Below are 27,489 nucleotides of genomic sequence, written 5' to 3' on the forward strand. Positions count from 1 at the left end.
CTGCTCGAATTTGATATCAATTACTGACGGTGAGAATATTAATTAATTAATTTATTGATTCATTAAATATATACAAATTTATTTATTTAGTATAAGAAATTCGCGTACTCGAGCCTCAGGTTGGGTTGGGTAATGATCGGGTGAGGTCGGGTCGGGCGGGACCCCGAAAGTTCGTCCAGCGCATAAATTTATTCGGGTACCCGTCATTTCGGGACCCGAAACCCGATTACATCAGATTCTACACGATAACTAATGAAATCATTTTTAAACTTGAAAATTTAATTGAACTTCTGAATTGAGTTTCGAGTCCCAAAATTACGGGTACTAAAATAAAATTTTCCATTAATAAAAACTCGCTTTGGGAGTTTAATTAAATTATTAAGTTTGAAAGTGTTTCCATATGTAATCGTATAGAATCGAATGTAATTGAGTTTCGGCTCCCGAAATTACGGATATCCGAATAAAATGATGTGCTGAACGTACTATCGGAGTCCCGCCCGACCCGGTCCGAGGCTTGGGTACCCGAATTTTCGAGTACCCGCACACCTCGGGTCCTTCGTAATTAGAGTTTCAGTATCTGTTCACTGTGATCATCTGTTGATATTAAAGGCTATTTACATGCACCATTGATACAGTTGTTCTTGTTACAATAGTAACATGTTGCATATGTTTCATTTACGGCAAGAACTAATTTTCTTCTTTATTAGAGGAAGTCTGCCGTTGATGGAGGCAATTTAAACGAACAAAACGAGACCATTTCGATTTCGAAGCAGCCTGCTAGTTCTACTGACTCGTAAATAATTCTGTCTTTATCAGAAGCAGTGTATTGTGCTCGAATGAAATTTTCGTTTCATATGAGAGAAATTTTGTTGATTGAATAACAGCATTGTTTCTTCATGAAAGGTGTTATTTATCAAATTAATCGTTGGATAGGAGATCGCTGAGGTAGCTCAATTGAAATTTAATTGTAGACTCAATTTCACTTCTATTTTCTAAATTATCGATCGGTAGACATTGTTTTTCAATGCATGGTACTTTTGAAAAATCTTTCCGCTTAATTTTAATTCAAGTATCGTAGATCTGAGTCGCGATTCACTCGCCCTCGCCGTTTTATCCTTAATTGTGTTTTCTTAATTCTGGAACAACCAAATCGCAGATTTCAAATTTTCTATTTAGGTTTGTAGGTATTTTTCGAAATTCAGAAACAATTATATTACCAATTTATTAATGGGAAAGACTATTAATCGGTTTTTTTGATGTTTAAACTGTTCTTTGTTTTGCAATTCTATTCTTTGTATCCACACGTTTTATTAATATCGTTCATGACGTCTGACTGTGTCATTATTATAAATCCATTTATCACGAAATAATGGGTGTTATCCCATTCATAAGTAACAAACAAATTGTTATCGACTTTATTATGTTGTATATAACGCGATATTAACGATACTATAAATGACAAGTGCAGTAATTAAAACAATGGTGAATGAGGGTATTTCGGAATTAATTACTGCTGCAAACTGTTACCTTAGAAATGAAAAGGATAAATCAACTGTAATAATTGATGACAATTTCGCCAATTTATGTATGAATTGTAATTTTAATAATTATCGGATACCTAAATTTGAAATTATCATTTCAAAGGAAAAGTGCAAAATTAAAAAAATTAAAATAACGATAAGCACAGAATTAAATTAAAATTGTGGTTCTATCTTTGGTTCATCGTTCGAGGTTTAAAATGTTAGTCTCCTTTAATTAAATTGACAACCTTGCAATTTTTTACACCACTATTTAATTTTTACGTCATTTTTTTGTAAACACCCTACATATCAAGTTTACAATAATTGAAATTTTTCAAATTATTGATTATCCATAAATAATCACGTGTATCAATTTTACCGAAGCATTTATCAGAAACTTTTTAACCACGTTATCGTGTATCTATCGTGGCGAACCGACGAACTTTCAGCATTAAACGAAACAGGCTGAAGACATTTTCGCAGGGGGGTGTTCGAAATTATAATATCAATTACGGTGATTTATGCGAACGTTCATTTAATTTGTCCGATACACGCAAACTGATTTCCTCCTCGAAAGTACGTGCTGCGTGACATATGGATTCATGCTGAAACTGATAAGAGGGGTCTATTTTGGAAGCTCACGGACCACGACGGCGTTTATCAGACGGGGTTGTTTTTGTCCCTTAGGTGGGAAAGCTGGGAGGGAAACTCTCGAACAACTTCGATTCGTCTTCGTGTAAAATAATATTCTTTCACGCGTCCGATGCAATCGCTGTACCGAGACGATAATCGATTCGCGGATAAGAAAAATAAATTCACCTGGACGGATCGTGATAAATTTAAAAGGTCGGATGCTATTTAATTCACCATCCGTAGCAATTCGTTCGATGGATACAAGGATTGCATGAAATATTGCTAGCCTTTCGAAGCTCGACCACTTCGGAAAGTGATTTCGCGAAAAAGTTTCAGTTTTATCGATCATTCGCAATTACATAATGCCTTTTAAACTTCTTTTTTATCGTATCGATAATCGGTAGATAAATTTTCATGATCGAGTACTAACTGGGAGGAAGATATTTCATTCAGCTTGTTCAGCCTATTTCGTTCGTGATGAGCGGAAAGCGTTTTAGCATTCGAAATTTCGCCATGTGAATGTTTAGGGTGTTGCATAATTTTTTTATACATGCACTCAGAGAAATTTCCAAATGTCTCATATGGTTTATAAGATTCTAAAATTCCACAATTCAAGAATTCAAAAATTTCTGAATTCCAAGATACCAAATTCTAGAAATTAAGATTTAAGATTTCCAAAGTTACAGGATTCTAAAAATTTAGAATTCCGAAAATTCAGATATTCCTAATCCCAAATTCTAAAATTCTGCAAGTTCAGAATTCTCTTAGAAAAGCTAAGAAATCTAGCCGTTCCAGAAAACGATCCTACTTATGCCAATAATTATATTTAGTCACAGTTATAGAAATAATGTTACATTTTTCTAGTAATTGTAATATAACAATTTTTTCACTCCAAAATCTTACCCAATACCTGCAAGTTATATGGCCATTTTGATTCTTGAAATCAATGAATTCTGAAATTAGCAAGCCATTTTGATTCTTAGTTTATGAATTTCTTATGAATGACAAGTTCAAAAATATTGGCAGAGATCCATTTTATTTCATTCAGTTTGTTCAGCCTTGAAACTATCTCTGTTTATTTCAATCGCAACGCGTAGGAAACGTTTAAAATATCTTCTCTTACGTGTAGCAAAAATAATGCAACAGCCTGATGGCTCGATGAACTTTTATGAAACATAGGTTGTGATTTTTGCTGTCATCAGCGAAATTCAAGAAAACGAAAATATCGTGTTCGTGTACAGAGTCGTCAGTTTCTGTTCACGAGGACACGTCTGCTTTGGAAATCGTAATGCAGTTTTTTCTTTCGAAACAGTTGCGTCAAGAAGTCATTTCGTGTTCAGACACACTACTTTATGTTTTTATTACGTGTTCTTAAGATTAATTAACTCTTAAGGTGCCTTTTAATGAGATGAATTTCATTCAGTATTAAAATTTAAACTAGAGATCGGATCAGACACTCATTTTATAATACAGATAATATTATTAAATATCTTCATTTTATGATTTTATAAAATAGGTATTAAATGGTGTTACAGATAAATGAATGTTTCATTATTAAATCCTCTATTAAATTTAAAATGTAAAATGTAGATACGATCAAACATTAAACATTTATAACGTTGATATTATGTATTATTAAATTACAGACAATTTCTCAATTGCTACATATTATCACGAAAATTATCACTTTTCATGTGACAGTGAAAAATTCAAACATCTGCGCCACAAAATTTCTCATTGCAAATAAAATTTTCAAATTAAATTATTTTATTTACATTTCGATATCGAGTGGAACAATTTCATGAAAAAACGCGATTAAATACTTATAAATCTCGCGCAGGATTCAATATGTTAAATCCCAAAATAATTAGCGACGAATTAACAAGTAAATTCGTATGTGAACCATATTTAAAATTTGCGGATTTTTAAATGGCATTAAAAATTCAAAGTAGCAAGTTTGATCTGGAAAATGAAACTGCAATTGTCACGTGTCTGACTATATATTGGCCATTTCTACTGTGCCAATCAAAGTGTTAACTCATTATCCTTAATTAACAGTTAGAATATATAAAGTCCTTATTTCCAAGGTTACTCTATGCAACGGTATTCTATCAATGATAATCCTGGCTCGAACGTAGCTGGATGATAAGAAATAGAGTGGTCGAACGGAAGTAACCCCTAGGTCGCCGATTTTTCAACCACGTCGACGAATGACGAAGCGTTCCAAGCCTGTCCTCGCTTACATCCTCGTTATCGCGGCGAGACAAATCGGGGCAGAACGATAAAAGTAACTCGGCCAGACCGGGAAAAGTCTCGCGTTTCCAACCGGGCCGATATCGATTTTGCGTTAGGCCACGTGCAGCCTTGACTGGTCGCGTGTACTCTTCGAGATCTTATTTCGTGTTCCACGTTCCGTCACGTTTTCAAGCTGTGAAAGTCGTTCGTGAATTCTTCTACTCGACAAGTGACTGGAATTCGTAATTTTTCCCGGGGAACAATCGTCGCGGAAGGATGCGTTTTGACATTGGTGTAGCGATCGGTCAAGGGTGAGTAACCCTTCCGCGTTGAAACCTCGCATGCGGACACGATTGAGATGTTATCGGTAACGAATAGTGATTTTCCTGCTTATGAAATTGTCATTTAGATAAGGGAAGTAATATTGAGGAATAGTTTTTTTTTGGTTTATTGCAAAATACATTTTGCATTTGAAAAATAGATTAGTGAAAGAAAAGGAATATAAATGAGGATCTATTAAAATTTTATCAGTGATAAACAGAGATCTACAGGAGATAATAGTACTAGTATCGAGGTACTGTGGATGATTTTTTTTATTTATTGTAAAGGGAATAAAAACGTGATCTGATTGAGGTGTTATCAGGAATGAACAGTGATTTTGCTGTTTATCAAATTGTCATTTAGGTAATGGAAGTAGTATTGAAGAACTGTGGATAATTTTTTATTTATCATAAAATACATTTTGCATTTTAGAAATGGGTTATTGAAAGTAATATAATATTGAAAATTTTCGAAATTCAGTCTGCAAAAATGTTTACAGATGTGTAACTTGTCGTTCAGATAATGGAAGTAATATTGAAGAACTAAAAATCTTTTTTTTTATACGGCATATCCGACATTAGGAAAATGGGTTATTGAAACAAAGACAAAGTAATGATGAGCAGTGACCCTGGTTAGGACATTGTCATTCAAATAATAGAAATAATATAAAAAATTATGAATAGTTTTCTTTTAGTGAAATCTAAGAATTCCATGCGTTACAGCACGTAAGAAATTCATTTTCACCCTTTGATACCCTTAATTATTACAAGAGCAAGATGAATGATTGGGGAACACAATATTAATCTTTACACAGGTTTATGATTAATATCACAGCTGCTAAAATGAATATTACAGGTATTCGAAATAAAATTGAAAATAAACGGAGAAGAAAGTGGGCACGTGATGTCGCGATGACAGTAGTTTAAGTATAAGGGTGGGAAAGAGAAAAAAAACTATCAGTGAGATCTAACAGTCGTTTCCAAACTGTTGGATTTACAACATTAATTTTCATGACGGACGAGTACCGGCTAATGGTACTTTAATGACCGAGAACTGTATTGAACCGAGCACGTTGACCATGCGTACCATGACGCATCTAAAATCAAGATTTACCCTCGTGACGCTGATCAATGACCGACTCTGAGAGGCGATACACGAAACCTCCGTTCGACGTTTACGGATCCTTGGCATTCCTTAGCGTCATGCATATCTGCTTGAGTTTCGGGTAACATCTCGCATAAGGGGTGGCTTTTGCTTCTATTCAAAATCACGATAGCGTTTCGAACTTTCTTCTTACTTCCTACGAGAGGAAGATTTATCAGCAATCTTCTTCAATTAGTTTATGTATTGAGCATCAGAAATTAAGAATTTAGAATTAGAATATTTTTATAGGAGTAGTTTACTGATTGAAATTAAAATATTTTTGAAATATTTCAATAGGGGTTGTTCGCCAATGCTTTAAATTCATTTATTGTGTAGTAAAGAAGTTATTAGAACGGATTATAGAAATATTATTTTATTTGATATCTATTTTCTTTAATTTTGAGTAATACGTTTCATAGGGGTAGTTTTAGCACTTAATGAATAATGCTTTCCATTTATGTATTGAACATTGCAGAAGTTGTTTGAATATTTCTGAAAGGGGATATTCTGTTCGATAATGCTAATTTTCTTGAATTTTGAGCAACGTCTCGCACAAGGGGTGACTTTTGCTTCTCTGGAAATTCACGATCGCGAAGGAAGTTTCTTCATAGATATTGCAACATGAATATTTCTCAATAATGTTACGTATTTCTTAAATATTTCCGGAACATAATTTTATTCATAATCTTATTTCATCATATTTTGCATAAATTTAGAATTTCATAGGTATTGAAAAATAAAAATTCATTAATTTTGCATCGAAATTTCTATGCATAATCAAATAAATAAAAATTATAGTTAAAAATCACAAAAGTTCCAAATAATTTTTAATAACTGAAATTCAATTCTTCCAACTGAAACGTTCAAGTTAATCTTTGACAATATGGAGAGCAGGGTTCATCCGTTGAGCATTTTACATGGAAATGTCAGATTCGATACTATGCTTTTTTTCATCCCCTTATAAAAGTGCTTGTCCCGGAGTTGTCTCACGGTTGATTTAACGTGCTCTTCGAGATTTATTCGATAATGTGACTGGAGACAGGGCACAGTGTAAAAATTTATGTTGTATCCCTTGCCGACGTGTACAACAGTGCAATATGCTTGTAAAATTACGTAGATAAATTTGTAATACAAAGGAGGAGAAATGAGAAATCCTGGAGGAATCGAGACCCGCGAAATCTTATAGTTTAATGTGATAAATGGATGCTGGGAACGCGGAGAAAGACAGAAGAGAATTTTCTTCTATTCCCCCCCTTCGCACCCCACTCCCTCCATTCTTGTCAGAGTATTTTTGAAAGGAGTTGAGAGTTATTGCCACAAATGTAATTATACTGACTGTTTAGACCTGCCAGATCGATACGCTGTCGTGTTCGTGGAAAGAACTCTTATTGTACTTGTTGGAGGAACTTCTCTTGTCGTGGATGCTGAATGAAGAGGGTAAAGCATTCAGTTTTTAGTTTTCAAGTTAGAGCTCCTTATTGTTGCTACTGAAACTGCATCCTGCTATCATTCATTGTTAATCGTATAATAGTTGTATAATTAATCGGAGAATATTCCCCCCGAGATATTCATTTTCAAGAATAAAATTAAATTTCACAGCGTACAAATGCGACGATTTTGATTTTAATTATAAAATTAATATTGATTCGTTAATGGACCAATGGTAGCTTAATATTAAAATAATGTTGGAGAAAAGTGGAGTAAAAAAAAAATTTCCTTGATTTAATTGAAATTTTTAATCGACATAGATTCATATATTACATTATTATTAGGTAATGTTTTATTTAAATATTGTATTTGAAAAATGTGCATTGTAAGTCGTATCTTTTAATTGGATGGCATTCTCAACAAATTTCACTTTGTCAAATTTAACAATCTCTGGACAACGATATCGATTACCAGGTCACACCACGTGGGGGTGGCTACGAGTGGTGACCCACCCTAACACCTAATCCCAACCACCCTTCCATTTAATTACCTCGTCCGTCAAGCTGTTGTCAGCTAAAGAGACGAATTTTGACTCTACTTAGTCCATAGGTTCTCTTAACGACAGATAAACTTATGATCCCGGTTATTTCTCAAATTAGCAAGCTTTTTCGTCATATTATGCTGAAGAATTTTAATTATACATATTACAATTTATTACTCAAGTTACTCAAATCGTGTTATATTTAAGAAAAAGGAAAAATACTTCTGATTAAAAAATTGATGAAAATTTAATTCACTTAATAACACTTTGCATTCTACAAACTTAGCTTCTCCTTCAAATTCAACCGATTGTTAAACGGCTTCTCTCTTGACACAATTTAGGAAAGTGTAGCGAACAGTGTGTAACAAAATTCGAGAGACTTAAATATGAATGAAGAAGAGTGTTAGGGAACGAGAAGAAAGCATCGGGTGTCCTTAGGCGAACGTGATCGGATGGATTTTAAAAATGGATGTGAGGTTTAAGTTGAACGAAAAACAAAAGAAGAAAGAATTGGAAGGAACGATAAAGAATCAGAGAAAGCCAGGAATTATTTGAAGAAGAATAGGATCAAAGATTATTATAATTTTGCTATCAATAATGTTTGCACTCGCACGTAAAATTTTTAATAACTTGCATAATAATTGGATACCTACTGAATTGTAAACGATTCTTACATAAATTATTTTTATTTATCATTATAAAAAGTTAAAAATTGTATTAAAGTTTAGAAATGAGTGTTTTCAGTTACAACTCTTACGAGTTTGAACTTTAATTGATTGATTCAATTATTATGAAACACGACGTGTAATATCATTCAAAGTACGAAGTTGGGAAAAGTGAGTTACTTGAAAAGACTGAAATTTGTTTTCAAGTCGTTTCGCTATCAGAAAAATCGACTTTGAGAAGTGTGCGAGGAATGGACCCGACCAAATCCTGTCAACCCTTAGATTTAGCGACTGTAAGTGCTCGTGTAGAGGTGTCACCTCCACTTTCTCAATGGCTTACTCGACAACCTTCCCATAAAAAATGGCCCAAAGAGTCGTGCGATCAGATTTAAAACCTACGAGAATTGCTCCACCCACGTAGAAGTCACTTTAAACCTTTACCGTTCACACCTTGTTCCTTACACTGGAATAATGTGTAATTCAAAAGGAGCTTTTAATAATATTTTCGTTTCATTAAATATTGATGGATCGACAAGGATTATAGAATATTTTCCATTCATTTAACAATGTTAAAATATTGCTCGAATTTTAATTCAAATGGAAATTAAGCTCAACAAAAAATCTTTCAATAACCCTTCAAAAGGAAAACAATAATCACGTGTATTATTATGACTGTTTAAATTAAACAGAAATATTACTTTACATTTGAATAGAACAAAATTATATTTTCTTTAATTTAATAGCATTTAGTTAATGAAAAGATTGAATGAAAAATTTTCAATATAAGATTCATTAATACAATTTAAATTTTAATAAATAATCAAACAAACTATTAAAAAATAATATAAAAAGAACACGAAAAAGTGCTTGAATTTCCAGTTTAAACATTTTTCAAGGCAAGTCCACCTCCATCAGAAACAAAAGATCAACCCCCGTTTCTGTCCCTTTTTCGAAGCGGTCGAAACATTGAACTATCACCTCCGGGTCGTTTTTCTTTCTGTTTTCTTTCTTTTTTTTTCATTTCTTTTTTTTTATGTCGGTTGTTGATCACGCTTTGATCACGGACGTCTCGTTAATCAAGGCGTAAACTGCAGCGGAGAGCTGCTGCTTTCTTCGTCGCTTTATCACGACCAAGAGGTTCGTCCTCATTTCCAAGTTCAAAGAAGTCCGTTTCACGGGGCTTGTTTCCCTTAATACTCGATGTAACACGACGTCTTGCAGTGCACGCCTCATTTCTTTGATCAGTAAGACGGTTGGGCCCTGATGCCGGCCCACCGGGGATGGGATTGAAAGGCGCGGAAAACGAACGAGAAAGATTTTTCGATGGTTCCGCGGGAAAATGACCGTTTCGCGTGCCGAACGACAAGCCTGCGAATTTATCGGGCACGATTGAGACATAAAACCGGGCTGGGTGAAAAATTCGAACAGTTTCGAGAGCTACATTCGTGTGTAACGAGCGTTCACTTTGTCTTCCAGACTTGTTCTCCTTAAGGTGAGGTTTATAATAACATTAAGGTACCTTACCGTCCGAATGGAGATTGATTTTTCTGCATTCAGAACGTTTCTTCGAGGAAAGAATGTTAGTTTTTCAACGACAGTTTTGTTGGTTTGTTCAAGGGATTGCTGATAAAGTTCAGGGTGTCGAGCAAATTTACGATAAGTTTTTACTTTCGAATGGCGGACCATGGAGAGAGACTCGGTTTTCATTTAATTTTGCATTTCATATCATTTTCATTTCCTATATTTTATACTGTTTCTTTAAAAATTATTTTTCCAATATATGAAACCCTTTCGTTTAAAGATTATACACTTAACTTTAGATTAATATTTTTGCATATAAAAGATTGCATATAGGAACGAATATTCGCGAACACGCGAATTATTTTTCCGTATAATATTGATCTTTAAATTATCAAAATATAAAGTTGTTCAGGAAAGAAGAAGGTAACGGTTTGTTTGAGAATTTACAGTGTCCCCGGTGACTGGGAATTTGGCGCACATAAAATGCATCTGCACTTTGGAACGATCGGAAGCGAATTGAAGAAACACTTAAGAGCCAACAGCAACTCGAATCGGGTTTGCTTTCCTATCAAACCGACTAAATTCCTAGGACTCTGTAAATACCTTTCGCACGGTAAATCTTAAACATTGACACAAGATCCTTCGAATAATCCTGCTTTCGCGGGTAAAGATTCGACAATTTATTGTCGACGCTCGATAGGATAGTACAACATCTACAGAACGTTCGCAATTCCCAAAGTAGTTACAACATTATTTCTAAACGATGTTGACATTGCTATAGGAAGAACAAGTGATTCTGAGTGTTCGAAATTGAGGGTGAAATTATAGAGGGTGTTTGGAAGATTCCTTTATGGTGAATTTATCTGTACATGAGTCATCGACACTTATCCACCATATTTCAGATTATGTGTACTATCGACCAAAGTAGGCTTCCTAAAATTTTTAATTGCAATTTTTATTTGTTACACAAAATATCTAGCTAGTACTGTTATCAGTACTTTCATAATATCATTTTTAACAAAATTTTAATTAAGGAGGGCTAGTAGTAAATTTACTGTTTCGAACGAACCTGGTGACTGTAATTTACGTCTCATCGACTATGCTTCATCTATTTCCCCATGTATTAATATCTCGATCCCATCTCTAAAATAGCAAAGCAACAGGGCGGAGCAAACGTGAAGCGAAAGGTCAAGATATGGACAGAATGGCCGCTCCGTATGATGAAATTCACCCCTCTATATACCTTCAGCGACTAATTAATATTTGCATACTACTCAAGCGTCTTTATCTTTTTTAAACCTTATGCTTCTTAAAATACCTTTAATGAAAATCAGTGGATATTGCATAAACGGAATATTTCATTAAGAAGTTATTAAAAGATCATGTGTACTATCCTATCGTCGTTGATTCATTGAAAGATTTAATATTAATTAATTTCAGTAGGAAAATTTAATGAAATGCAATATTTAATGAACATACTCAGAGACATCCACCTAATTATTAAATTTTCATTTCATGTCACTTTAACCTTACCCGTAGTTCAAGGGTTAAGACGTCGCTATTTATTCAAAGCATCAAACATTGAAGCGAATTCAATCCGACATGAAAGCATGAAACAATTCTAACTAGTATTTCCCCCGGGGGTCGGAAAGATTTTCACACCCCTGCTCATGTGCAGAGACTTTTCTAACCTTTAACCGGGATCAAAAGTAACCCAGAAATCCGTCGGCCAAACAACGAGGAAACGCGTTCTCAGTAATTACATCGCGGCGGCAAAGCGGTTCTAAATACGTGGATCGGTTGAATCGGGGTCTCGCATCCAGAACGCAATTACCGCGAGAATATTCTTCGCGAACGGCAAGCTCGACTCTTGGAGCTTTATTCACGGTGGCGTGCACCCTTTTCATTACAGGCTTCATTTCATTAAGGAGACATCCGTGGCCGAGTCGACCGACGGACTCGGAATCGAAAGGGAAAGACATTAAAACGGTTTAACTCGTTTTATCCTGGGACCACTCGTGTATCGTCGATACACCAAGATAGAGGGAGAGGCGTTCTTCTCAAGCAATCACATTTTCCAAGATCTTAATATAGAGACACGTCATCGTGTCGTTTCCTCTCCCCTTTCTCTCTGGTTGCTCTCACCCTCTCATCTAACTCACCCTGTGACTCGTTTCTTCAGCTTCACCCTCCTTTTTCTCTCTCTCTGCATCTCTCTTTCTGCTTTTCACTACGAGTCTCGTCCGTTCTCCCTGCGGAGCAGCGGAGAGGTTGAATGTGGGTAAGCGAATGCGGAGAACAAGCGCAGGGGAAATGGAACGAGAAGAGAAGGGGTGGCGGAAGGGTGGAAATAACGGTGGCTGCAGAAGTTTTCGCATTGCACGTAAATTACAGGCGACATCGATGCATCCGAAGTTTCCTATATTTGCAACGCTCTTCGTTGAAACAATCCTCGGCCTCGATACCTTTCTTCTGACGGTTAGATACGCCAGGATCCTCTTTCTTTCCTCTTCATTTTCTTCTTCTTCTTCCTCTTCTTCGCTCGGTCCAGGCTACCGGCGTTCGTTGATTTAGCCGACAACTTTAATCACGATACACCGGCTAATTTTATTCCATAGCGAGCGGCAATCAATTTAATAAGAGGAGAGGATGAGGGTGCGCGCGCTCGCGAAGAACCTACCACCGGTCGGGCTCGATGGATCTTATTTTCTGATTATGTAAAAGGCTAACGGTACGAGACGCGTCCCGCATAAACGGACCGATCTAACCCCTGAAACCGAGCAGCCGCACGATTTCATGGAAATAAACTTTTACCAAGATTAGACCTTACTTTCATATTATTCGTCCGCGGAATCGTGAGTTGCGCGCTCGAATACACCGGTTTGAGATTTCTTCTGCGGTCTCGTCGCTCGCCGCAACGCCGTTTGATGCTGCGGAAAAACCGACCATCCTCTTTTAATCGATTACCACGCGATTTTACCTGGAAAATCGGTGGAAATTGGAAAGTGAACGATCCACCAGAGGATACTTCATTGATGAAGAGCAACTGTTTCTTTTGTCTTATTGGATCCGTTTCGAGTGTATCGGCCTTTAAACGATATTCTCTTCTATTTTTCAAAGTGATTACATAGAGTGTGCCAGAAATAATTAAACGATCAATTTCACGGCGGTAATCAGACTCGTTGTAATTGTAATTACTTGGGATACAATCGTTCCAATTTTGTAAATAATTGTGCTCTCTAATTATTTTGATAATAAGATTTCATCATTTCTACAAAATAAGCTATCCTTGTATTAAATTTACTCCTTTGATGGTAATAATTAAAAACAATGTGTATTTTATTAAAAATTCACAAGTTCGTAAAAATCAAGAAAGGATGGTACAATACCCTTCCTTTTATTGGAAGAAAAGTCCAGGGATCATTATTGGGATATTAAAAAGTAAGGAGAAAATTTTCTCTTTCATTGCAGAGAAAATTGACCATTATGGAATGTGATTGCTTGCAGTTTTCGCCCGATTGGAAAAACTACCCTAAGGTCGTTAATCGATTTACGAAAAATGTCAGGTCTGAAAGGATATGAACGCGTTTTTGTCCTTTAACTCTTCCTCTGGTTCGACTTTGCCCTCGAGCAACCCTTCGGTCTGTGTACCTTGTCTCGCCGCTGTCATCTAAACGGAAAAGGGAAGGGGGGGTTGGGAACGGAGGGAGGAGATAACGAGGGACGAGGCCCTTTGTTTGAAGGCCTCGAAAATGTGATTGTTTAAGCCCCAACGTCGGCTAATCCGGAATCGTCCTCTGGACTGTGCAGGCTGTAGGTATTGTTTAGCCGAAGCGGATTTGTACTTATTCATTAGCCCTGGAGATATTGAATTTTCGACCTTTATCTCGGCAAATGGCACGGAATTGCTTATAAACTAGGATTTCTACATCTCTTCTATACACACTCATTTACAGAATAGATAATTATTTCCTTTCTTTCAACTTCTTAAAAAATTCCCTTTCCTCGACGTTACCTCCCTCGCTAATTGCTTTCTCTTTTTTCCTTGCTAAGTATTTTACTCTTTTCTCAGTTGACACTGACATCTTGGAGTTATCGAACGACCAGCATACGAATTCCTTCGCTTTTACAGTCATCCATTACCGCTCTCATTCTTGTGCCGAACTCGCTTCTGTGTTCATTAATCTCTACATTCCCCCGGTATACACGGTGTCCCATTTAACTCGATCCACTCGAACGTCTCTCAAAGTAGCGAATTCGAAAAATGGTTTCGAGAGATGAATAAATATACCTATCAAATATCTTAACACTTGTTACACTTTCACCCTTGAATGAACGCGTATAATCCTTCCAGGCAGAAGGGTTTAATATTTGCTAAATAAACTGTTCACCTACTTTAGGGTTAATGATGAATCACTATCAAATTATATCCTCTTGGAAAGCATTGAACTTTGGTCTGAAACATTTTTCAATGTCACCATGATATTTAAATTTAAATAGGACACTCTGTATAGCTGTCACCTCAGTTTCCTTATCAAAACTTTATTCAACCCCTCTGTGTTTTACAGATGGATTCTTGAGATTATTAATCTGCTTAAATATAATTTTACCTAATTAATAAATGGAAAGTAATTTGCTTTTCAATATTGGAAAAGGGTATAACCGGATAAAGTGGTGAAAAATATTTTGAAACCAAATTCGACTTGCGATGGCTCATTCGATAGTTTATCAAAAAAAAAATCAAGTTTCAGCCCTGTATCTTATGGGAGGGTAGTAATGGGCAATGTAAAATCGCGTTTTCATGAGATAATAGAAGATTGCATTAATTTTCAAATAATTGTATTTCAAAATTGAAAGAGTTAAGAGGAGCAAATGTTATCTAGAATAGATTCATAGGGCGATACAAGTCAATTTTTTTTATTATCTTTAAATTCATAACAATCATCGCGCACCCTTTTTCTTCGAAAGAAGCTCTGCTTTTCGTTAAGGAAGAACAGGCCGGCAGATAAAGTCAGATAATGGAAAAACTAGCAGTGAGGTAAAAAAATAAAAGGGAAAGAGATGGAAAGGATAAGAGTAACAGCCAACCAGTCGCGGAAGTTTCGCATCGGACTGACTTGGAAGCAGGAAAAACTCGAAAGTTTCGCTTAATCAAAACAACGGCGATCCGAATCGGGGCCAGTTATGCTCTCTACCCGGAACGGTGATTGTTATTTTTTTACTTTCACGGGTGCAGGAGCATCCTTCGTGCAAAACGCGTCTGGCAAAAAACGTGGCTTCTAATGTAATTAAAGAGGACGCGACGCTGCTTCCTTTAACCCGTTCGCTGCCATTCGGCTCATTTCTGACTGGCGCCACGAATCTGCAAAAATCAGATACTCAGAGAAAAAAATATTTTAAAAAATAACATTTTATCGTATTAATATTATAATAGAAAGGCAAGGTGTGATATGGAAAGCTTAAATTAAAAAGTGAAATAATTCCATGCAGTGATTTTACTGAATAACTTAAAAAAAAAAAATAATTTGTAGTTACAAATTATTTTACTCTTGTTATATTACGGCATCCACTAAAAATAATGGATAACGAGACAAATAACAGTTTATCTATTTTTCGGTGTAATTCCCGTGTTAGAATTACACCCATTCCCTACTACGTAGTTCTACTACGTAGTTTGCTTGTGCCACTAGCAAAGAAGTTCTTCTTTGAAGTCTGAGCTAGTTTTAGACATTTGTTTTCACCTCTTTGTTGCTGTGTAACTTGACGGCGCGTAAAGACTCTTTGAAAGGACTAAACAAAAAGAAGCCTTATCGCAAAGGATCCGGACTATAAGGTGCAAAAAGATTGTAAATGATTTTACACCTTTTACAGCTGGTGGTCTTATCACCAAATGGTGCTTTTTAAAGGTGCACCTGTTGAAAGAATTTATCATTATTAATTAGGAATGTGCGGGTACCCGAAAATATGGGTCCGAAATTTTTTTCGGCTTCTGCCCGATCTGACCCGAGGTTCAAGTATCCGAATTTTCGGGTTTCACCAATTATTAATTGCATTAAATTGCTCAATTAGTACATTGAAAGGGTTTCATCAAATAATTAAGAAACAAAAATAGGAGGCGTTAATATTGTATTAAATTCCGGAGCTAACAAGTGAAGCCTTTAAATTGAAAAACGAAACAATGAAATTTTGAATAATTGCAATTACACTGTGCCGTACTGCACACGTCCGTTTTCACTGCAATATTCAACGTGTTAATAATTAGAGTTTCAACATGTCTGAGTGCAAAAGTCCATTTCCATTGCGGCGGTCATGATGTTACCTATTAATTGAAAGTATTTTTATCGGGATCATCGGACGAAGTATTATAAAATTCACAAAAATAAATTAAAAAATTTACAAACCTGTTTTTTTCATTTTTATATTGAATGAGAACTGGTCATATAATATGTTCATTGTTACTTTCAACTTTAAAGGACGTAAAGGTAAAAGGGGTTTTCGATGAGAGTAGAAAGGTGAGATGTTGGAAATTTTCAAAATTGAAGATTTCAAGTATGTGTCCGTGTGTGTGTAGGTAAAAATGGATTCACGTGTGTGTGTAAAAGGTAACAAAGGTACTTAAGAGCAAACGGTTTGGAGTAAGGTGGAATTTTAGAGGAAAAGAAGGATGGAGGGAAAGCTGGAAAAAAGGTGTCTTCGGTGAAAAGTTTGGAAAGAGTATTTTATCCGGAAGAGCGGAGAGAAAATTTAGGGTAAATGTTTAACATGCTTGTACGCATTAGATCTTCTTCTATTTATTCAGTATTATATATATATATACATATTTCTTTACATTAAAATTCCTTGCATTTTCAAACATTTTTATTTGTTCATCGTTAGCTTGAAATATTCATTCAGAATAATCTTATTTAGAAAATAATCTACAATAATCACGTATAGCCAAGGCGAATAATAAAACCGTGTTTTCTAAAGGAATTTCTTTGTTCTCTTTTTATCAAGAATGCAATAAAGCGTCCACGAAGAATGATGAGCAAGCAAGAATATCGACGAGCAGCAGTTTCTGTGCAATTAAAATTTTGTATGAATGAAACCGTAAGTCCTTACTCATTATTCAGTGAAGGAAACGTGGACTGAAGTTTTGAAGGGAATACCGGGCTTTCTTAACCAACCTTGTGCTTCCTCTGCCTTGAATTCTCAGACACGTTCAATATTCCGATCTGTTCTGACAGTTTGCAGGCATGCAAATACTTTTTCCTCCTTTTTGCACGCTAGTTTCGCGCAAATTTTCTTCTCTGAAAATATAGAAAAACAGACGAATGCTTGTTCATGGAACTACTTCTAAATACTTATTTCTAGAACTAGTTATTAACCAGATATCGAAATACAATGACGGTATTTCATATACTTTTTAGAAACATAGTTGATTTTACAAATTAAGTAAGAGACATTTTGGCTAGTATTAATTAAGAATTACTATAGTTAAAAAATTATCAAAAGAGGAAATGCTACATTTTCCACCTATATATTCGACCAATAATATTTTTTAAAATATTTATTGCTTAATTAATACTGAATTTTCGGGGGTAATTGATATATTCGTTTGTTGCAAATATATAAATTAACATATTTTCACGTAGGCATGCAATTTTGAAAATTGTATCTTGCCAAAGACAGTAGAGTATTTCATATTTGGTCAGCCTCCTCATCAAAAGTATTTAGTACCCAAAGGATTGTTAAATAAATAAATATTTCTTTTCATAAAATTGCCTAAAATAGAGTGGCAGTTTGATCAGTCTTCTCATCAAAACTATTTAGCACAGAAAGGGTTGCTAAATAAATCAATATTTCTTTCCATAAAATTGCCTCGAATAGGGTGACAGTTCGATTTCACATGATATCACACATAGAACGTTCACGAGAAGGGTTGCGAACGCGGTGTTCAATCGAAGGCCTGTTTCGTGTGTGATTCCTGTGCGGCTAGAACAGTGGTAAACAAACGCAGTCGCACGTATCTGTGACAATTCCGTGAAATCTCATTCGAGCCACGCCGAGGCTCGTTCCACGTTCCGCCATCAACACGTCAGTGGTTTCGTTCCGCGTCCGAAACGAGTTTTGTTGTTGTTGTTGTTGTTGTTGTTGCTGCTGCTGCCTCCTTAACGGGACTTGCAGACGTCGTGGAAATCCCAGTACAGTTCCTTGAGAACGGAGAAAATTCCTCGAGACATGGCGAAGCCAACGGCGACAACATCGCGTAGAAGGAACACCGCGTTCCACCATAAACGTCAGAGTTCATTTCGCGTGACAAACGAGTTTCACCGTTACACGTTCGACAAACCTGCTATCGCGACGACTTTGACACAATTTTTTCGGGATATCGAAGATACACGAGCGAAGAACTGTGAGAACGTACAGCTTAGAGTTACTTGATGGATGTCGAACTTTATTTTGTACACAACACGAGTTCTGGTCATATAAATTTTCGGCAAAATTTTTCGATTTGCCATTTGCAAATGTAAGAGTGAAAATATCGTGAAACAAAAACTCTGTTTTGTTGATAAATATCATAATTTATATTGCGTGCAAAACGTAATTTAATATAATATTTTTGATGTGGGGGTGAAAATATTGTGAAAAGGGTATTTCTTGGTTTACCATAAGTTTTGTTTTATAAGATGATTTTCTGTGGAAACTGTTCATCCGGCATTCAAGCTAATACTCTTAACAAAACTGATGCAGCTTCTAGGAAGTATTGATAATCCTTATGAACGAAAATACAAGCAAGGAACTTTGTGTACCACCATAAACGTCAATTTCATTCCGTGTGAAAAGTGGATTCTACTATACCACCATTGGCAAAGATTGCGATCTCATCGCGTAAAAACCCGACTAAATTCCGTGGAATTATGGAAAATGTTCCGCAATAAAATTATTACGATCAAAGAAGTTCGCGTTTTAATGCGCACATCAACGTTCGTTTCACAGGAGAACCGAGCATTCGTCGTATTTTCAAGAAACTTGCATTCGTATCGTGCCGGTTTTAATGCCACGTCTTTAACGTATAACGCTTCACGAATATTTAAGCAATTTAAAATAAAGAACTCTACGTTCCATCGTGGAACGTTGTCATTCATTCGGTACCTGAATTAATCTTCGTTTATATTTCCAAGAAAGCTAATGCAAACTATAATATTTAATTATGATACTAATATCATATACTAGGGGGTGTAAAGGAACTCCACGTTCCATTGGAGAACGTCAGCGTTCGTTCGCAATCAAAGTAAATTTGGTACAATATTTTCAAAAAAAATAATGTAATATGCAGCATCAAATCACGACGGTATATTAAAAATTGAAAATACTATATAGCTAATACAGGGGTTCAAATGGAACTCCGCGTTCCATTGAAGAACGTCAGCGTTCAATGTCACCAAATGCGAATTTTACGATGCTATTTTGTACGAAACAAATGCAACACGTGGTAACAATTCACGATAGCCTTTCAGAAACGTAAAATATCGTATAAGATGGCGGTGAGAAAAGAACTCCACGTTCCGTAACGAACGCCATTATTTCTATTTAGTTCACGTAGAAGCAAGTTTTACCACCCTATCTTCGCGAGGATAAATTCTTGAACGTCCACCGTGTCGTAGCGTAACCGATGCAGTCTTTTGGAAACATAAAATATAGCCGAGAAGGGAACTCCGCGTTCTACCGCAAACGCTTGCGCCCTTCTAGAACCATTACTTTGTCCTCGTGCTTTTTAACATCGCCCCCATATACGCGTCGTGGAAAAGCGTGAAAATTGTCTGAATCGCGAGAAAATCGACAATCACCGCGAACTCCGCTGTTCTCGCACCCTGTTAAAAGAATCAAAGTTTCCGAAAATACAGAAAAGTTGCAAATCCTGCGCTTTTCCGAGTAACTGAAAATTCAGCGGAACAAAGATATGATAAATAAGAGAACTAGGCGTTCCACCGTGGACTTTCTAATCCTATAAACAGTAAAGTCTCAAGAATCTGACAGGATAATGCGGAAATATTGTAAATTGCATTGAAATTTGAGGAAGCGTATCCAATGGAAATGTTATGGAAATAGAGCTTTCTAAAGTGGAGACTTTGAAAAATATAAAAGTGAAGACGCTATTTGGAAATGTTCATTAATACTTTTGTTTATTATTAAAATTACAAGTTAAAAATGTAATAATTCAAACTAGAAATAGATTTTGAAAAATCAAGTGATTACAAGATATCTAATTCTTATTATACGATTTTTTACTACAACTAAAAAACATTTAAAAATTTTCAAATGCGAGTGTGCTCTTAGAAAGCTCTTAATAATATGGATTTTAATTTTGATCGGTTAATGAAACAATAAATGCTCAAATATTTACAGTTTACTGATAAATTATAAGGTCATGGTTGATAAAGTGTTAAACGTTTCACCCTCGGTGGCTGGCAATTTCCCCAAATTATACGAGTATCAGGAGAGAACATCAAAGATATCGTGAAAAATAAAAATAAAAATTCCAATCGAACCCCTTAGCCTCGTAAAAACCGTTCTCTCCCAATTATCATTTAACCAAGAGAGACAGGAACCCCTGACGCAGCTTCTAAGAAACGTTGAAGCTCTTCGAGCAAATTGAAGGAACCGGGAACGACACCGTAACACCGCTAGCTTTCCTTCTATTTTTCCACTCGGTTTCCGGTCCGCGTGTCTCTCGGAAAGGAAACGAAAGAAATTCGTCGAACCGACGAGGGTTAACGACAGGAACGCTACGTTTTGTCATAAACGCGCTCGTACATTCGAAATTTATTGCATCGCTTTCTAAAAATGCGAAAAACACAAGTGAAGAAAAAAGACTTCGAAATACAATAAGGTAAAACAAACTAAGAGTAATCAAAGGTGAATTTTTATAATTTTGCAAATGGAAAAAATATTAGTGCTACTAAATTTATCGAATACAGTGGTGTTCCTTTAAAATTTTGCAAGTTGAACAAGCGAAACTGTATGAGAATAAATCAATATTTAAAATAGAAACAATGTTACGCAATTTCGACCGTATCGTAAGGTCGTTAGGTCTCTCATTGTACGACGTCGCGTCGTTGCAAGAGGAAGTGAAAGATAAGGGGTGAAAGAAGGGAAAATTTCGCGTGACACAACTGTGCAAGGGGTGCTATCGTTTTGTCCATAGGGGTGGTCGTAGTCCAGGGAACGTTGGAGGGTTGCAAGGCAGGGTTAGCGAGGGTGGTATCCATCGGTAGGCCAGATTCGGGCTGCGTATGCACGCGAACAGTTTCCACGGTATTGGTTTCCGTGGAACGGCCAGCAGTATTCGTGCTGGCTGATAAACACGTGTAATGCAAGAAACCGACGGTTGCCGGGGAAAGATGGAGGAGATAAAAGCTCCGCTGGAGGAGCCTTAAGGTGATTCCGTGAAAATAATTTCACCTTTCTCGATCGAAACCACGAGAGCACGAAGGAAACGGCAGTATCTCGCCCGAAGGGTCTATAGTTTTCGAATTAAAGCACCCTGTTGCGTAAGACGACGAGGTAAAGGAGAGAAAGTACCTACGTTATTCCTGAGCCTCTTCAGGATTTGCGTCAGTCCCTGAGGAGGATCTTTATTAACCCTCGCAAACTGAATGCAGGGTCAATTTCAGCTTAGTATATGTACGTATTGTATATCCCCTTCTGTGTGTAATACTTTATTGTATTTACACACGAAAATGTAGTTTAGAAAAGAAAGTAAAAAGTGAAATTTAGAAAATGCGAATAATATGAAATATAAAATTAAATTGAAACCGGAATCTCTCCATGGTCCGCTATCCGGGGGTTAAAAACATGGTTAATCTTAATCTATCTCAGAAGTGTAACTAATTTATTTTATTTTTTAAATAAAAGAATTCGAAAATTTTAATAATGGTCGAGAAGGATTTTCACCTTCTAAATGAAGTTTATTTCACGTTCTAAATTTTTGTATTTTTATGCTCCTGATCGTGGTTAAAGATATAAGACACAATGGATTGAGAAATTTAATTAATTCTTTTACTTTCCAGTTCGTCGACTGATTAAAGGGATTTGAACATTTTGAATGGTGCATTAATAAAAGAATTGATTTTCAAGTAACCAATGGGCAGGTACCCGGACATTATTACTTCAAACAATGAGTTATGGTAATCGGAACGAAAATCAATATTTTTCATGAAGATGGTTTTACGAGGAAATAAAAATACTCCCCGTTAGAACGTGAAAACTGCATTACGACTGTTTCAACGTTTTCTGCTCTTAAGACCTTTCATCTCCCCCAAAAATATGGCGAATGGATTAGACTTTCTTATCCAGGGCTTAATATTTTTTTCCACCTCGAACCGTTCGCCGGTACTCTGGTTTCCGTGTGTTATTTCCAAGCAAAACAGGGCACACTTGACGCTTACCATTTTTCCTACCCTCGGTTTCCGTTGTTTTTTACCGCGTTAAATCGCGCAATGCTCCCGACCGTATCGGAACACAAGCAGGCTACTGCTTTTCGCAAACAAAACCTGTCTACATAACGATCTAACAATTTGTCCACTTGAAATTCAATTACATACTCGAAAGTGTCCACATTCACGCGAAACTCGTCGTCGAAATTTCAATCACGACCAATTTAACATCTCGACAACATTTATAAACGAGCAAAACAAACCAGCCACAATTTTCAAGTTGCTTCAAATTAAAGTAGACGGTCAGCCCTTTTAACACGCAACACCATTGAAAACAGTACCTTTTGTAAATATTTTTCGAAAGCTATTATGCAGTTTTTAACAATTTGCCTTCTGTCATTTTGAGCATTTATTGTTCTGAATCGATCACTCTATGAATGTTAGATTCATAATTATTTTCTTATGAGAAATTTGGTGATTATGCAAAATAGTATGAAACGGATGCATAAATGTGTAGCTGTATGGTTGATGTTCATAAAGGATAGTGATGGGTGAGAGATATTAAATAAAAATGTAAGAGAGTGGAGTCATGAGAAAGCGACTTAGGAGACCACATTACGGTGGTGGCTGCTTATCCTATCCATCATTCTGAGAGGACGTTATTGAAAAATGTGCAATCTGCAAGAAGGTAAGTGTGACGAAGCACTGTCACGCGTAAGTCACGTACCTTGCAGAGGGCGGCAAATTTTCCGACAGATTATTCTGAAAAATTGCACTGGCAAAAAGCGAGATCGTTGAAATCCATCTCCTGTACTTTCTGCCCTCGTATTAGCAGGAAATTGGATGCTTCGCGTGTAATATTGTTTGGGTTGTGCTGCCGCATGGATTTTACCCTTTTAATCTTTCACTCTACCACCCCCTACTTCTTTTCTGGAGGACCTTTCAACGAGATCGTGTGTGGTTTGCGAGGAAAATTATTTAAAACTTTGGAGGATTTTTTTTTTTAGTTATTTATGAACGGAAGTTCTATGGTGCACCCGCGATCAAACCAATCTTCCGTAAGGAAAATGGGGATATAGGAGATACAGGAATTCTAAAAATTTTCATTTTGACGATATCAATATTAAAAGTAATTAAGGGGGAAATAAAATAATTTTCAGTTATTAAATACTATAAAATTTAGTAGTTATATAATTGAAAATTATATCCCCATGGTGGGGAACCATGGATCAGTGTACTGTCATTTACCCCAAGGAAGCCTATGGGGAAGGGTAGAGACCCGGGACATGACTATTTTTTCTAGAAAAGCCAGATCGCGATTGCACGAATAGAAATCCAAAATTAACTCTTAAACGGTAATAACTGGGTCAATCGTGACAACTGATCCATCGATTAAAATTAGGCATTCAAATTTCTCAACTAAAGATTTTCATTTAATAAAAAAATAATATCTATGAAATGTTGAAAACGAGTTAAAAAATCAGATTAAACGTCTGGAAATTTTTATATAAATACACTTTATTATTCTTTGACTACGTGGAGACAATAGAATGAAAGTTAAAGAAATAAATGTATGTAATTAATTTCTACCCTGTTTCAAAAATAATATGGACAGTAAACGTTAGCAGGTAATTACAAACATAACTGTTTGCAAACATTTTTGCAACTTTTGCATAGTTTTTGGAGCATGTAATTACCACATTCAGATTCGTTATAATATATGGAAAAGCATTATACCGTGCAAGACCTTTTCTTTTCTGTCCATATTCAAAAAGGAAACGGGACAGAACCAGGAAACTGAGTTACGATGCATAGCAGCATTCTTACATATGTATGTGGAAGATTTTTTCAACTTACTATGATCTTGGAAATATTTCATTTTTATTTTTAGAAAACTTCTGAAACATATATTGCACCCTCCACAAGAAAAGTGATACGAGCCAATGATTTAAAAAAAAATTACAAAATCAAGTAATTAATTAATTATACAAATTTATCATAGAACGGGTCGAATAGGTAAATATTTTACCATTCATTCAGAAATGATAAATGTCACAGAAATATCCACATTAAAAGAAAAAAGGAAAATAATAATCAAGAATATTGAGAACGAGGACAACAAGGTAAAGTGATTGCGTACAAACAAACTCGTTCTGGAAATATTACATTAAAGGTAGTTACCAAAATTCGTTTAATCGATAATTAATAAAATCTTGCGGTTCCAATTCGACTCCCATACTGGGTTTGAAACATAATTTCGCTGTTGAATGTTCCGTAAACCACCGACTATCCGCACAATCGTTTCTCAAGTAATATATGTATAAAATTTTCCCGTCCGCACGTAACTTCAATTCCAATCTGTGTTGAACGTTTCGCGTAGTTCTCTAATTAACGGAAATCGTAAGTGAGCGACACGGTAACAAATTAACGCAATTCGTCGGTGAAACGAAAGCATTGGGATAGTTTGGAACGACAAGCTCACCTTTATTTACTTACCTATGTACTCGAAGTCCAACCAACAGGTGTTACGTAAAGAAAATTTCATTAAAAATCCACACAAAGACTTTCTTGGAGAACAAGCCACTCGACTGGTGCCAATCAATAGAATGGACCGTGTCTTCGAGTGACTTCCAGTTAGAATCATTGCAGGGACAGGAAGTATCCTTCACAGACATCCTTGTTATTGTACAGTAGGTATAACAATATATGGCTATTCAGCACAGCAAATAATACAAATTAATAGCTATTGAATACTGGTATAAATGAAATAGAAATTATTTCTTTTTATTTCGATTTATTTCTGAGTTATAATTATTTTTGCGTTCAAGAAAAATATTTAGGCAATCATAATAAATAGCTATAGTATACTAGAATTCTCAAAATCTTAATTTTGACAATATTAATATTAAAAGTGATTTAGAAGAAAACAACATAATTTATAATAATTAAATAAGTAAATCTACTGTAAGTCTCGGTACTGTACAATTCTCTAATCGCAGGCACTTATTTTAGGGTTCGAGATACTTGCGATACAAATACTTTGAAAATACATCAAACGAAACATCATCCCCTTCAACTACCGTTCGAATCCCACAAAATGAAACTTTCGCATCGGAATTGACTGAGATTCACCGGTATATATCGAACTTGCTAGCATCTCTATCCAGCCAATCTCTCTCTTTTATCCTGTGTACATATATCTGTATCGCGGCATTCGCAAAAGGAATTGCCGGTATCGATGGCCCGTAGTAGCTGAAGAGAACAATAGGGTTTCGCACAAAGGGCAAGGATGCGTTCGTGTCGCGAAGAACGAAGCTCAGGGCTGGCTGGCTACGAGTTTAGCGTGTTCCACGTTACAAGAGCTGGCTGCGTTCGTCCTGTGTGAATACACAGCCAGCCGTAGAGAGACATGGGTGACGTTGGCGTGGGTGGGTGACGGTGGTTGGCCTATCGGCTCGGGGTTGCTCGGAATCTATCGGTGGGCCAGATTTTCACCGACACAGTCTCCGGCTTACCGGCACACGCGAACGATCCTGAAAGACGGCTACGGGACAGAGGATAGAACGTTGGCCGGCCGGTCATAGAGAGGATCCCTCGAGTTTGGTACGGGTTGCGCGCGCAATCGTACTCGCGCCGCTCCTCGACGTCGTTTTGCAAGGAAATTGATTCTGCGCGGAGCGTCAACCCTACCGAGTGAGGGTGTAAGAGGAGGGAGTAGCGAACAGAAGAGAACCCGGCACCGCAGACCGCGTACACACCGCACCGGGGTCAGAGGTACATCTCGCGTTGACGCTGACCGAAGGCACACACCGTCGTCGGACGAGCGACCGTCCTCGTTTGCTATTATGTAAGGGGGATGTCGTCGGGCAGCAGCGTCGACGTGGACACGCAGCAGGGCTACTGAAGGGGAGACGAGCCGAACTGGAAGGGCGACATGCGAAGAGACGCGTCGCGTCGGCCGCGTTACGACCACACACAGCCGTCGCACCACGTATCGAAGGACATTCGTACGGAGAAACAATAAGGAACGCGTGTACAGAACGCGACAGGATCATCGATGGAACTGAAAATCCTTCTGCTCGTTCACGTAGTGGGTGAGTAAACACCACTGTGTTTTTCTTTTCTTCCTTGATCTTTTTAACCGGAGTACGACCGCATGACCCATCGGATCGGGCTTCCTCGCCGGGACGTTGGCCCGACGCGACGTGTCCTCTACCGATTAGCCACCTCGTGGTCTGCGAAATCTGATTTCTATTTTTTCATTTTTTTTGTTTGAATTCTGGTGTTTCGAGTTTCCTTCCAGCATAACCGAGGAAGTTGCTCTGTTCGCGGAACCCCTCGTACAACGGGTTTCTTTTTGTCCTTTTCTTTTCGCTCGATGCTTGTTCTTTAATAGCGCGAGATTGAAGCGAACTCGAGGACAGAAGGATCCACGGTACACGGACGAGATCAGAGGCATGAATTTTAAGTACGATTTCGCGCAACAGCGACGGGGGTTGTTTAGTGAAAAGCGTGCGGCCGGCTCTTTGAGGGGATTGAAACACGGGTTAATTTCCACTGTGCACGAGTCGCGTCGTCAGGACTGTTTTTTTCCCCTCCAGCTCTTCAACTCTTCATTCAGAGCGCGCGGAAGATCGTTGCTGCGACGGTTTGCATTTTTTATCCTTCCTCGTATTAGGAGTCATGACGAGGCACCGTTCAAACGACGGGAACTTTCGGCACCGGGGTACACGATTGTCGGGGGTGAACGTGCATGGAAATTTCAATGATACAGACGGTTTAAAATCTGACTCTCTATTTTTTTCTCTCTCTCGGCTCTGTTCTCTTCGTGAGCTGGCTTCGATTAAAAATGAACGCACGAAACGAAAGGGAAAGAGAGGGAGAAAAAAAAAAATGTTCAGCGTTTCCGTGAAATTTTGTAATTTCGCCTCGCTTCACGTGCCGCGACCGGTGTGTATCGACCGACTCTTTGTTTAGGGGGAGGAAAGCTAAAAAATAAATAAAAAAAGAAAAATCGGGGGTGGAAACAGGTGAAAAAGGAGCAAAAAAAAAAATGGAGGAAC

General features: G+C 36.9%; 1 protein-coding gene across 2 annotated transcripts in view; it reads left to right on the forward strand.

Moving 5' to 3' along the window:
* Nucleotides 1–27,489, forward strand: part of LOC114876859 — a 60,303-nt gene continuing 32,814 nt past the window's right edge. Inside the window, exons 1-2 of one of the 2 annotated variants that reach the window (XM_029188742.2) lie at nt 1–29; nt 25,439–26,520. In XM_029188742.2, coding sequence (XP_029044575.1) covers nt 26,484–26,520 — 37 coding nt within the window. In that variant the 5' untranslated portion in view covers nt 1–29; nt 25,439–26,483. Of the gene's footprint in view, nt 30–24,664; nt 25,117–25,438; nt 26,521–27,489 lie in introns of those variants that run through there. The other variant, XM_029188741.2, reaches the window with a different exon arrangement.

Source organism: Osmia bicornis, chromosome 6 (genome assembly GCF_907164935.1).
Source record: "Osmia bicornis bicornis chromosome 6, iOsmBic2.1, whole genome shotgun sequence".
Lineage (NCBI taxonomy): Eukaryota > Metazoa > Arthropoda > Insecta > Hymenoptera > Megachilidae > Osmia > Osmia bicornis.